The 11913-nt window shown below is 39.7% G+C and overlaps 5 protein-coding genes across 14 annotated transcripts; 3 read left to right on the top strand and 2 right to left on the bottom strand.

The window, feature by feature from the left end:
- The first annotated feature begins 46 nt into the window (after positions 1–46).
- Positions 47–2071, top strand: LOC100115002 (IST1 homolog). The gene is made up of 4 exons (XM_001607902.4): positions 47–802; positions 894–1458; positions 1523–1576; positions 1646–2071. The coding sequence occupies exons 1-4, from the start codon at positions 534–536 to the stop codon at positions 1826–1828; spliced, it is 1071 nt and encodes a 356-aa protein (XP_001607952.1). The 5' UTR covers positions 47–533; the 3' UTR covers positions 1829–2071.
- Positions 336–4001, bottom strand: LOC100123548 (odorant-binding protein 59a). Of its 6 annotated transcripts, none has more exons than XM_008216666.4 (5): positions 3614–3781; positions 2791–3345; positions 2539–2574; positions 2271–2471; positions 336–2177 (listed from the first exon to the last, which is right to left on the bottom strand). In XM_008216666.4, the coding sequence occupies exons 1-5, from the start codon at positions 3677–3679 to the stop codon at positions 2151–2153; spliced, it is 885 nt and encodes a 294-aa protein (XP_008214888.2). In that variant the 5' UTR covers positions 3680–3781; the 3' UTR covers positions 336–2150. The 6 variants fall into 6 exon arrangements, 4 of the variants coding, with proteins under 4 accessions (XP_008214888.2, XP_016845336.1, XP_031786547.1 ...); XR_004344880.1 differs by having other exon boundaries at positions 1977–2193; positions 2539–2594; positions 3614–3775; XR_004344879.1 differs by having other exon boundaries at positions 1977–2177; positions 2539–2594; positions 3614–3775.
- LOC100678218 lies at positions 3829–6339 on the top strand. Its single transcript, XM_003428163.4, has 4 exons — positions 3829–4539; positions 4963–5391; positions 5468–5610; positions 5689–6339. Exons 1-4 carry the CDS (start codon positions 4522–4524, stop codon positions 5870–5872), a joined length of 774 nt encoding a protein of 257 aa, XP_003428211.1. The 5' UTR covers positions 3829–4521; the 3' UTR covers positions 5873–6339.
- LOC100123561 (1-acyl-sn-glycerol-3-phosphate acyltransferase gamma) lies at positions 5869–9485 on the bottom strand. Of its 4 annotated transcripts, XM_032599276.1 has the most exons (9): positions 8710–9008; positions 8240–8285; positions 8024–8154; positions 7638–7876; positions 7388–7560; positions 7151–7312; positions 6725–7063; positions 6433–6652; positions 5869–6339 (listed from the first exon to the last, which is right to left on the bottom strand). In XM_032599276.1, exons 4-9 carry the CDS (start codon positions 7816–7818, stop codon positions 6251–6253), a joined length of 1164 nt encoding a protein of 387 aa, XP_032455167.1. In that variant the 5' UTR covers positions 7819–7876; positions 8024–8154; positions 8240–8285; positions 8710–9008; the 3' UTR covers positions 5869–6250. The 4 variants fall into 4 exon arrangements, with proteins under 4 accessions (XP_032455167.1, XP_032455166.1, XP_008214894.1 ...); XM_032599275.1 differs by lacking the exons at positions 8024–8154; positions 8240–8285 and adding an exon at positions 9098–9485 and having other exon boundaries at positions 8710–8948; XM_008216672.3 differs by lacking the exon at positions 8240–8285.
- On the top strand, positions 9316–11549 carry LOC100123576 (F-actin-capping protein subunit beta). Of its 2 annotated transcripts, none has more exons than XM_001607181.6 (4): positions 9316–9889; positions 10243–10454; positions 10545–10917; positions 10991–11549. In XM_001607181.6, the coding sequence occupies exons 1-4, from the start codon at positions 9887–9889 to the stop codon at positions 11222–11224; spliced, it is 822 nt and encodes a 273-aa protein (XP_001607231.2). In that variant the 5' UTR covers positions 9316–9886; the 3' UTR covers positions 11225–11549. The 2 variants fall into 2 exon arrangements, with proteins under 2 accessions (XP_001607231.2, XP_032455168.1); XM_032599277.1 differs by lacking the exon at positions 9316–9889 and adding an exon at positions 9934–10107.
- Positions 11550–11913: the final 364 nt, after the last annotated feature.

The raw sequence follows: 11913 nt of genomic DNA, 5'->3' as shown, positions 1-11913 counted from the left end.
TACAAAATTAAAATATTTTTATTTACCTGACTTTATATTCATTTCTTTCAATAACCATTAATTTCGATGTTTTTACATGTGCCAACCATCCCGTGACAGCTCAACCTTTTTTTCAGATTTCATTTCTTTAAAAATGACTTTAAAATGATGTTGATATCAATTAAATTGTTACGTTTATCTTTTTTATAACAAAAAATTACATATAATTCAAACTTTGCGCGATAAGTTCAGCGGAAAACGCGCATGCGCAGTGCGCTGACAATTCGATATTCCTGAATTCCTGAAACGTCAGAACCGATTGGAGAGCAGCCCCTTCAAGTCCCCGCTTGTCTGCGGGTATTCCATACATACCTATATGTTATTCACCTGTGATTCATTCATTCGTCATTAATTTCCTTTTGATTCGGCAGCAAACTCGCAAAAACAACGACAAGTACTTTTTAATGATATCAGCTGCTGCTGTACACGACGAAGTTTTTCAGTGTCATAGCACGAATCGCGACTGATTTACACGACGTATTATTATCATCAAAATGTTTTCGAGTGGGCCAAATTATACAAAGTTAAAAACACATCTAAGGTTAGCTATAAACCGATTGAAGCTTTTGGAAAAGAAGAAGACTGAATTAGCACAAAAAGCGAGAAAAGAAATCGCCGATTACATTGCTGCTGGCAAAGTGGAAAGGGCCAGAATCAGGGTGGAGCATATTATCAGAGAAGATTACATGGTCGAAGCAATGGAACTTTTGGAAATGTATTGTGATCTTTTGCTTGCGCGCTTTGGACTCATTCAACAGATGAAGTAAGTAAAAGCTTCACGGTGAAATCTTTTATTTGTTTACATCATCAATTTCTTCTTTGTCTGACACAATGTTTACTTGGTAATACTGCAGAACACTTGACGATGGGTTATCTGAAGCAATATCTACAATTATTTGGGCAGCCCCACGTATACAGACTGATGTTCAAGAGATGAAAGTAATCTCGGATATTTTAACTGCGAAGTATGGCAGACAATATACGGATGCCTGTAGAGAAGAGGCATTGCAAACCATATCAGAAAAGCTCAAGCACAAATTGGGCGTTCAGTCTCCCTCCAAGTTGTTAGTGGAAAAATATCTCATCGAAATTGCAAAAATTTACAACGTCGAGTATGAACCCGATCCTCAAATCATGGCAGAGGGTCAAGATGCTCTATTGATAGACATAGGAAGTGGAGGTCAGGCACCTAACAATTTGGATCAAGCTAGTGGTGGTATGCCACAGCCAGCTGGATTTATCGGATACCCACAGCCACCACTTCCATTGGCCATGAATAATGCTGCTGGAGGTCCTCCATTACCAATGGGTTTCACAGCTCCTAGTACTTCTTCAATTGAGAAGGATGAAAATAATCATTTCAATCCTGCTGCGTTTTCTTACAACATTCCTCTTGATAAGGCCAACACTAATAAACCTGTACGTAAAAGCTTAAGGATTGTCTAATATTTGAATCACGTGTGAATTACATGTCTCTTTGTAGGATGAGGATTTGCCGCCACCTTACGGATCATTCCCTCCAGACTTGAATAAGCAGGTGAATATATAAAAACATAAAATTTCTCAATATACAATATGATACTGACAATTTCTCAATAATTTATAGTCTGATCAAAAACCAAAGCCTCAACCGCGTTCGAAAATGCCAATGAACGATTTTAATCTGCCGGATTTACCTGCTGTTCCTTCCGATACGGACGCTCCACCAAACGCAAGTGGGGGGGAAAACGACGACATTGACTTCGAAGACTTGATGAAACGCTTCGAGAATTTGAAAAAGCGAAAGTGATTTTCTTACGACGTGCTTTCGTATATATAACTAAAAGTATTAATTTATATCGGTTCTTTGACGACTATTTTAAAATACGCTACTTTGTAATTGTTAAACATGCGCACTTCAATAAGGTAGGTAGTGCCTTTGTATAAAAATTGTAAAATAACGCTGAAAACTCTTGTATTTTTAATTCTTACATAGAATTTGTTATTCTGTACATAAATCTTATCAACAAATATATACCTATAAATTATAAAACGCTTGAAAGATAAATAACGCTCATATCGTCTTTTTGCGCAGGTATTACAATCGCTTTTATTCAAATTTGCTAATGGCTCTACTCGTCATCCCAGTCCTCGCATCTCTAAAAATTGGAAAGTCTTTCTCAAGGCATTTAACGATGGATTTTCCATCAAAAAATGAGAATCTGGTACGGATAGAGATAAATTTCGCTTACCTCGCTGCCTTTCTCTGCCAGACAGGACAGCAAACTTTGCGAAAACTGACATTTCTCTTGACGGCCGCTGTTATTGTTGTTAATGTAGTGATAACACTCGATCACAGATTCCTCCACGAAATCTCGCAGTTCTGGATCTTGTATGTTCTGAGTCATTATGCCAATTACGGCCGATCTTTCCGGAAAGCCTCTTTGATCAACCTTAACTCGTCATTCATTATTAGCAAAATTATCGACACAGCTTTGGATTTTATTAATAAATACTCACCAGATTGAGTTCATTGAAAAAGCACTGGGTGACGCACTGCAACAAACATGTTTAGACTGCAATTTTCAAAACAATAAGATGGGTGAATGCGGTGCTGTAAGATTCGATTTCAAACATCAACATTGTGCAATATAGAGATAAACGAGAGGCAGTCAAGCTAGTGAATGATCAGAATTTTTATTATAACAGCATCTGAATGAAATTGCAAGCTCTACTGACGCTTCTATTAATACTTCAAAACAGAACCCTTACAGCTTGCTCTCGTTCGTTGTTGCCATCGTTATTGTAATTGCCGTCGTTGTTACCGTTCATATTGTTCCGGTTCATGTTATTATTATTGTTATTATTATTATTGTTGCTGTTATATCTAGTATTCGAATAATTATTGTCTCCGTAGCCGCCTCGAGAGTTCATTCCGCTGTTCCTCATGCTTCTTCTGTTGGAATTGATCTGTCCGTTATCGTAATACGATCTGTTACCATTGGAGGACCTGTTGCTGGAGTTACGACCGGAGGATGACTGACGAGTCGAATTGTTCCTCGAGTAATCATAACGACTGCTGCTACCGCTGCCCATCTTGTCTCCGTTTTTGCCGTTGTTGTAACGGCTTCCGGCAGACGTCAAGAATTTGTTGTCGAACATGTCCTCGTCGGAGTCCGAATCTGACGACTCCTGGGAGTCGGTGTCACGAGCGTTGAAGTCTCGACTGTTCTCACGATCGTAACCCAGGAAGCGACGCCGGCAGATCTGCATGATTTTTTGAAACTGGTCGTCGCTCTGCTGGTTACCGGTGCGGCATTTTAGACTCTGGAAGATAGTTTTTCCCCATCGATTTTATGATTGTAAAATTTAAAATTAATCTACTGTCGCTCATCAGTATAGAAGATTCAATGCGAAAATCAATTACTTATTAAACTTTCACCGCTCTGTAGAATAGTGCGGTCGATTTTTTTTCTCTTTGAGGTTTATCGGTCTAAATCTCGTGTTATTAATTGAACAAATATTTTCCCGACAAAAAATCTCGCGGTCATTCTTTTCACTAATAACTAAGAGATATGAAACGTCGCAAATTTACCATAACTCGATGCATCGATGAAAAAACGAGATAGCACGAGACAAAAATCAGCGTAAACTTCTTCATAATCGACAGGTCACTATCGAGTCACGCGATTTATAGAAAAAAAAAAAAAAAATCAATTTTTATCTTTGTACGACTATGCGCAACAAGCAAACTCATAATGCGGATGACTTCCTCGTGCGTGAGTTTTATACGGATTGTTGAATGGCGCAAGTGTCATCAATGTGTCGCTCTCCGGGAATCGACGTTTCCGTGAGAACTTTTATGTGGATTACGCGAGCTTGGCAGACAGCTCTGACAAAAGTCGTTGCGAGATGGACAGCCTTTGTTAAGCTCGTCAGGAAGCATCAAGAGATCCTTTCCGTTTCTACAGTCGTGTATGATTAATGGATGGAAATTGGATTCAGTCCTTTGTTCCACTTTTGATCGGACTTTGAAGTTTGTTTTTAATTTCCTTGAAAATGAAAACGTCATGTTTGAGATTTTTTTTTTCATAAATAAATTTAAAAACCATAAAGCAATAGCGTACCGCCGAGCAAGGTTTCACGCGAAAATCTGGGTATAACGATGAATTGCGTAAAAGCTACTTAGAAAATATAGAACAGCAATACTTAATTATGAAAGTACGCGCAACGCAACAGGCGTCTTTTTGTCAAAATTTTTCCTAAAAATCGCCGCCGTATAATATCGTTGTTCTTGTCCTTTGCTACATCGCAAAAAAAAAAAAAGCTTCACGAGGAAATAGAGGAGCGGATCGATCTCGTGTCTTAAGAATATTGCATGAAAGGATACCTATCCTGATAGAGGGGAGAGTAAGAACCGCAGGTACACGGAGTAGTCGCTCGAGCATGCATATCAAAGAATGGGCTGCTCAGTTTTAATCGGGCCATTCAACCGAAAAGACGATGTGCTCGAGATTCACAGTGAGTAAGGCTTTGCCTCAGTTATATTCTCGAAAGTTTCGTCGACTACAGTTTTTACTCGTCGCTTTTATTAAAAAACGGCGCGTTCGCCATGAGGCTTTTGAAAATTAGAATTTTTCGGCGACAGTGCTTATATATTGAAAGAAAATTCGGTTTCCCTATAAACATACACGATTACACGGCCAGAGCTGCAGGTACCGGATACAGCCGAGGCTTTCACTTGACATTGCAAAAAACGTTAGAGTCCAACAGTTATGTAGGCTTTATTCGTCGCGCACGACCGGGCGCCGATCTATCCTCCACGCGTTTCAATCAAAATGTGCAATCGATCCGCCTTTCTCGTATATAGCCCCATACAAACAAAAAAATCACGCGTCACACACTCGATGTCCCAACGAATTTCTCCTTTTTTCTTTCTTCAAGCTCTTGTTGATCCGGTCTCTTTGCGGCAGTTTCTTCTTGCATCCGGTCTTTGCTCAATACCACCACGAGGTCCAACCGCCGGACAAGAGTAGCCCTTACGCGGTGTACTTCTCCCCGGTGGCGGTGAACAATCACGTCTTCAGAGCCTCGAGGAAACAGCAGATCGAGGTAGACGAGAGTCAGAAGAGGTACAAGGAGCTGGTGCCTTACGTCGTCGCCGCTTCGGAGTATCCCTCGAGGTACCTTCTGCCACCGGCTCCTGGCGCCGAGTCGACTTATCTAAAGTATCGGGGACATCCGACGAGCGAGAGATTCGAACAGAAGGGAAATGGCTTGCCGAGGAATCACAGGCCGGAGCCGAAAAAGGAACAGGATCAGAGGCCGGTGTACGCGAGGGATCACGCCCCGATCGAGCTGAACCAGGCGGAGGTATTTGAATTTCTATTCGCGAATGATGTAAAAGTGTGCAATGTTCGGAGCGTGAGACGAGAGACATTTTGTCCAGGAAACGTTGGAAAGTAAACACAAAGCCAAAAAGAAACCGTCCGACAGCTTAGAATTATCCGCCGACGGCGATAGAATTCAGTTTCAAATACAAGGCCACGAGGGACCGAAGACTTACATATTCGGATTCGATACCGGAAACGGGTGAGTTATCTACTTCGAGTTAAAAAATTAACGATCGAGATTAAGTATTTTTTTTAAAATCGCTTATCGGAGTCGCAGAAAGAACCGGCAGTTCAGACTGGAAGAAAGACTGAAGGACGGAACGGTGAAGGGACACTACGGCTACTACGACGCCAGAGGGAAATTGAGGACCATAAGGTACCTGGCCCGACCTTTCGAGGGGTACCAGGAGAAACATCACGAGGGCAACGGCGTGTCCGCGGAAGAACAAGAGCAGAATTAAATTGAAGTTGAACAGTTATTTACTGTAACAATAACAATTTTTATATGTCCGACAAAGTAGAAAGTCAACGGAAAGATACAGTAATTTGTTTTTGTTCTTTTAAATTGACAAACAAAAAAAAAAGAAACGTATTGTACGTGTACAGTATATCTTATCTGGACAGGCTATGTTAAAAAAACATTTACGTCCTGATTTTATCGCACATAACGTAAATTATAGCACAATAACAGGTGTGTCTTTTTTTTAAACGAGTTACATCATTGTTATATATAAATTTCACGATCACTTGCAGCAATCAAAAACAATCATCTGCACAATTTTTCGTTTTCTGTTTTGCGCGCTGCTACAAAAGTGCGTTTTATTAGGTTTTTTTTTCTCTTACTTTGCTTTTTTCGTCTCGGCCGCTCCGTATGACGAACTCTTGCTGATCTCGGACATTCCGATAGTTTTATACATCAATAAGAAAACTGCGGGAGGAAAAAAAAGAATTTTATAATCCTTATCTCGAACTGTGTGCTATTTTCTACTTGAATTTTTACGAAAAAATAAAAGCTACTCACATAAAACTATGATTCCGACTCCTATAGAAAAGTACATCGTTGAGCCAGACAAGAAGAGCCTAACAAGGTAATATAGCATAGGTACAAGAACAACAATCGCCCAAAACATAGTGTTAACAAGAGACCAAATTCTCCTTTCTAATTTGAATGAATCTGTTCTAGGCACGCCACTTGTTTCAAAAAAGTCTCCAGTTTTTACAAAACTATCCGCCATTCGATCCTAAAAACAAGGCATATTTTATTGCAAAAGTTAACAAAACTTACGGATAAAAGTACCGAATTGACAATTTACTTTGACTTGGTAAATATCGTGTAACCATTGTGCTGCAGCTTCGTCACCTTCCGGTACTGTATCGAGAGGTATTCTATTTATGTACATGTGCGCTTCAACTTTTTTTCCAAGCAGGAGATTTGTCATGGTAGGCTTAACAGTGTCGGATGGCTTGAATGCTAATTGAATATCATAAATAGCTCCAACTTTGCCTCTCAAATGTGGAATACTTGCTGTAAACCCTCTTGTGCGAGGTGTCAAATGGTGCTTCAATACGGGCAATCCCTTTTCTTTTGCAAACTTCTGACTAGCCTCTGCCTTCTCAGGCGTGAATCGTGTACCTTCCGCGTACAGTAGAAGCTGAAAGAGTATTTAAAACTTTCAAGTATTTGTGACAGTGTACATTTTTTTTAGATGCACTGATTATGTAATTAGTTGAACACTGACCCACATGGTATCTGGGTAATCAGCCAATTCTCTTATTTGTGCGCCGATTGTTTCTTTGTCTTTGTCCCAACTTCGCTCTAAGAAAATGCTTTCAGCGAATTTCCATGCCCATCCAAGAGTGGGAATGTATTGAATGGATTTCTTAGCGTAAGCTTTACAGTTCTAAAAAAAAAATTATTTTGTATTAATATCTTTATTAATACTTTACATAATGATAAAGATAACTAAGCCACTTACTCCAAGCATACGAATACGCTCACAGAACATCCATCCCATTAGCCAATCAATTTCATAACTGTGATTCATTACTAGGTAACCATGTTCCTTTCCGTAATATTTTTCAAAATCCTTCTTGTCTATATAAATAATGACATCTGTGCCTGACCACCATTCTGCCATAAATACTAATTCTGAAAATTACATATTGAGAATTAGGAACAACTTCATTTTTCAATGCGGGTAAGAGTTAATTAATGTATGTACTTACGACTGTAAAATGAGTAGCAGAGGTAGTAATTAATCTTACGGTACAAATATTTTGAAAAAGGCCTTAATCCAAAATACAGAATACATTGGAAGAAGTTTATAATTAAGCCTGATGTGAAGAAAGTAATTGCAAACATGAGATGCACTATACGGGAACGTTTTAACGTTGCCAAGAACCCCATTTTTAGGCTTTGAACTTATTCTGTGCGTTATGGAAAAGATATTTCTTTGGTGTTTGATCTGCAACAAAAAAAAACATTTTAATTAATTTAATTCAAAGCCAAATTAGAAACTATTAATTAAATAGGCAATTAATCAAGAAACCAAGAAGAGGCTTGTATTTGTACAAATTTGTGTTAATTTGTTTCTTGTTCCGAATCACTTAACTTTGACTGCTGACGAGTACTTATTGAGTCCAAAGTTCACGTGTACTCATTAAATGGATAAAGCATTCCAGTATCGCCAGATGTAAGATTACTTTTCCACACGAATAGGTGCATACAGGCCCGGCGAGAAATCTTTGTATTCAAATGTATTTGAATTTGAGAGCGAACATCATGAAAGTGGAATATCAATATTCAAACAAATTTTCTGTGCTCTAACCTATGTAAACTAAGATTTTTCTTATTTTAAAGAAGCTGAGCTAGAACTGGACAAACAAAATTCCAGAAAATCAATGAAAGCATAGATAAAGAGTAATCATAAGATTGATCTATGACCATTATTATCTCTGATGATGTAATGGTGCGTTAAAGAGTTGTGAAAAAATTCCGATGGACCAGTAAGTAGGCATCATGAATCACGCGCAAGAATTTATCAATTATTTTACACGACGCAAAATAAATAAGTTATAGTCGCGCAGCGGCAGCAAACGAAAAAAATTGCATGAATTATTCGTGAAAACAACCGACGAGCGCGTAAAACAATACCTGCTGAAAATTCGTCGACAGGGACGATGTTTATAATTTGAAAAAGTAGGTACTTACACATATACTTGTTCGCTATGGTACCGACGACAAAAACAATTAAAAGCCCACAAGGGCGACTAAGAAAAATTACATGTATTTATATACCTGTTAAAGCATCGTCGATTGAGAGCGCGTGTTCCAAACAAATCTCACACTGTGGCTCTTTTGCTTTTCTCTTTCTCGCTCGCTCTTCTCAACGCATCATGACACGCGTAACGGCGTGTCAGGACCCTGAACTGCGATTGAACATGAGAAAAAAAAAAGGATGATGATAACGTCACGGCAAGCCGAGGAACTGCTGTGCGCGATGTAGCGGTACCTCCTCGGAAACACGCCGATTCAAACTGAGAAATACATGGGAGAAAAGTAACTTGAGAACTCGAGGCTCTATACTGATGTTGTCGCATATAGTATGACATATATGTATAGGTATGTATATATATATATATATATATATATATACGCGTATAAGGGAGTACGACTCTTTTTTTACCTATATACCGATGATTGCCGATAGCACACGCGTGTTGTACACTTTGTACAAGTCGCGCCTGCGCACTTTGCATCGTGTAGTGGGTGGCGCGACCAGCCGACGCGGGAAAGTTCGAACGTACCGCAACGCAAGTGTTCGAACACTACTCATAAACAATAAGTTGTTAACCGATAATTTACCGACAATCGACACTCGATCTAAAGTCACGTACACAGAGACGATCGAATATTCGCTCGTTGCAGAGCGTCTAAATTAAAACTTTTTCCTTGGCTCGGTCGCGATAGCATGGAGAAAAATCAGATATTACAGACGGCCGAAAGAGGATATTTCATCGAAGTAAAAGATATTTCGGTTTAATCCGAAAATACCTCGACAGCGGCTCGAGAAAAGACTGCATATGTGGCGCCTACGGCCACAGGGCAAACCCGGAGAGCTCGCATCAGCGACACGCACACATCAGTCGAGTCTGGTATGCGGGGCCGCGAGGAAGGGATAGAAGAGAGAGAGAGAGCGACTGGAGAGACGGAACAACGCATCGTATACTGCTGCTGCCTCAACTTGCCTAGTGGCCAATCGCCGTTTGCTCCGACACACCCTTTAAATGTTCATTTTTTTTCTCGGACCACGAATGGATCAAGTACACGAATTCATCGGGCCTAATATAAAGTGATACCGGAGGTGTTGCTCGAGGCCGTTAGTGCGTCCACGGGCTCCGTGCAGCTCGTGTTTTTCCTCTCATCGTAGTCCGTGGCCTGGCGAGTCGTCGCTTGACGACGGGTGAACGGTGTCATGGTAAGCCACTTCTCTCCTTTTTAGATAAAAGAAAAAAAGAGAGTACTTTATCTCCAAATATCGGAGGAGAGACGCGAGATATGGGATGTCTTGGCGCTCGTTTGCTCTAGTGATTCGTGAGGCTCGATTAGGTATTGCCGGAGAGAGGCCGAGTTCTGCTTAAATCGTCGTGCGTTCTAACTATATGCCACAGTACTTTGCGGGGAAATAACAAAAATGTACTTAACCTATTTGCGTTGATCTGTCAAAATGGCGCTCACGCGCAAGAGATGACAAATCTTATTGGAGTGTGCTGTGTGAGGCTGTATCGATGTTGAGGAGGTCTTGATATTCTTGGATTCTTCTCTTTTCAGACGGAACAACAAATGGACTGTGCTTTGGACCTAATGCGTAGGCTGCCACCTCAGCAGATCGAGAAGAATCTGAGTGATCTCATCGATTTAGTTCCCTCGCTGTGCGAAGACTTACTCTCATCTGTTGATCAGCCGCTGAAAATAGCAAAGGATAAGGAATCTGGAAAGGATTACCTACTTTGCGACTACAATCGTGATGGAGACTCTTACAGGTAGGAGGAAAATCGCTTTTGTGTCCGATGAGTCATCTTTCTTATAGTATCTGGGAACAACAAGTTGATCATTGTCCGCTTGTTTTCTAGATCTCCCTGGAGTAATACTTACGATCCTCCACTGGAGGATGGCTCCATGCCATCCGAAAGGTTAAGAAAGTTGGAGATCGACGCCAATAATGCATTTGACCAGTATCGAGAATTGTACTTTGAGGGTGGTGTGTCTTCTGTGTATCTGTGGGACTTGGACCACGGCTTTGCTGGTGTTATATTAATTAAGAAGGCTGGGGATGGCTCAAAAAAAATTAAAGGATGTTGGGACTCTATACACGTCGTTGAAGTACAGCACAAATCCTCCAGCAGAAATGCGCACTACAAACTCACTTCTACCGCGATGCTCTGGTTGCAGACCAATAAACATGGCTCGGGCACAATGAACCTTGGTGGAAGCCTTACAAGACAGGTTTGTACTGACTTCTATACAAATTCAAATTTGCTCGATTTTTTTTCTCATAATAATCAACTTGTTGCTGCAGGTTGAACAGGATGCCGCCGTTAGCGAAACGTCTCCTCACATTGCAAATATAGGCCGCATGGTGGAAGATATGGAAAACAAGATACGAAATACCTTGAACGAAATCTACTTTGGTAAAACCAAAGATATTGTCAATGGTCTGAGGTCAGTTCAGCCACTGGCTGATCAAAGGCAGCAAGCTGCTTTGAGACAAGACTTAGCCGCGGCATTACAAAGGCGAAACGCAAACAATTGATCTCAAGAAGAGCAAGAGAACTTTGATTACGATTGTGATTAGAAAAAAAAGAAAAAAAGATACAAATCAAGTACGACTTGCGTCTTACACATTAAATCGCTAAACTTTGTTATTACGTCTAGAGGTAAAGAAGACATGGAGTTTATTATTGAGCTACTGAAGGTGCTCAAACATCGGTAATTTCTTGAAAAAAAAAATACAAGTGCAAGTACTGAGTTCGACTATACAGTCGATGAGTAGTTAGCCGATGTATTTCTACTAATAAAACGCATTTTGTTACAAAATTCCACAGAGGAGTTTTGGTATGTTTTTGCAAACGATGAAACATGTTGAGTCATGTTTTTTAAGCAAGTGAACAAAATAACGCTTCTTTCCATAAAATCCCTTGCTTTATTTTCATTTTCTTTTTTTTTTTTATTAATATTGAATTACAAAAATTTTCAAAGTATGATCTCGGCGTTTCGGTGCAAGACCAGACAAAGATATACTTTGAAACTTTTACACATTTACAAGTATATTTTTATTTTGATTGATAAAAAAATTAAGAAGTACATATGTAAAAAAAAGCTTTTAGATATATTTATGCGAAAATAATATCTGTTGGTTTTTGAAACTTGTAATATTTTAAACAATATTTGATAAATACCTAACGCAACTGTATTTTAAAATGAAACATATACGACCTGGGA

This window comes from Nasonia vitripennis, chromosome 4 (assembly GCF_009193385.2).
Source record: "Nasonia vitripennis strain AsymCx chromosome 4, Nvit_psr_1.1, whole genome shotgun sequence".
In the NCBI taxonomy this organism is placed as follows: Eukaryota; Metazoa; Arthropoda; class Insecta; order Hymenoptera; family Pteromalidae; genus Nasonia; species Nasonia vitripennis.
The sequence above is the reverse complement of the archived record's forward strand: the minus strand, read 5'-3'. Positions and strand labels throughout refer to the sequence as shown.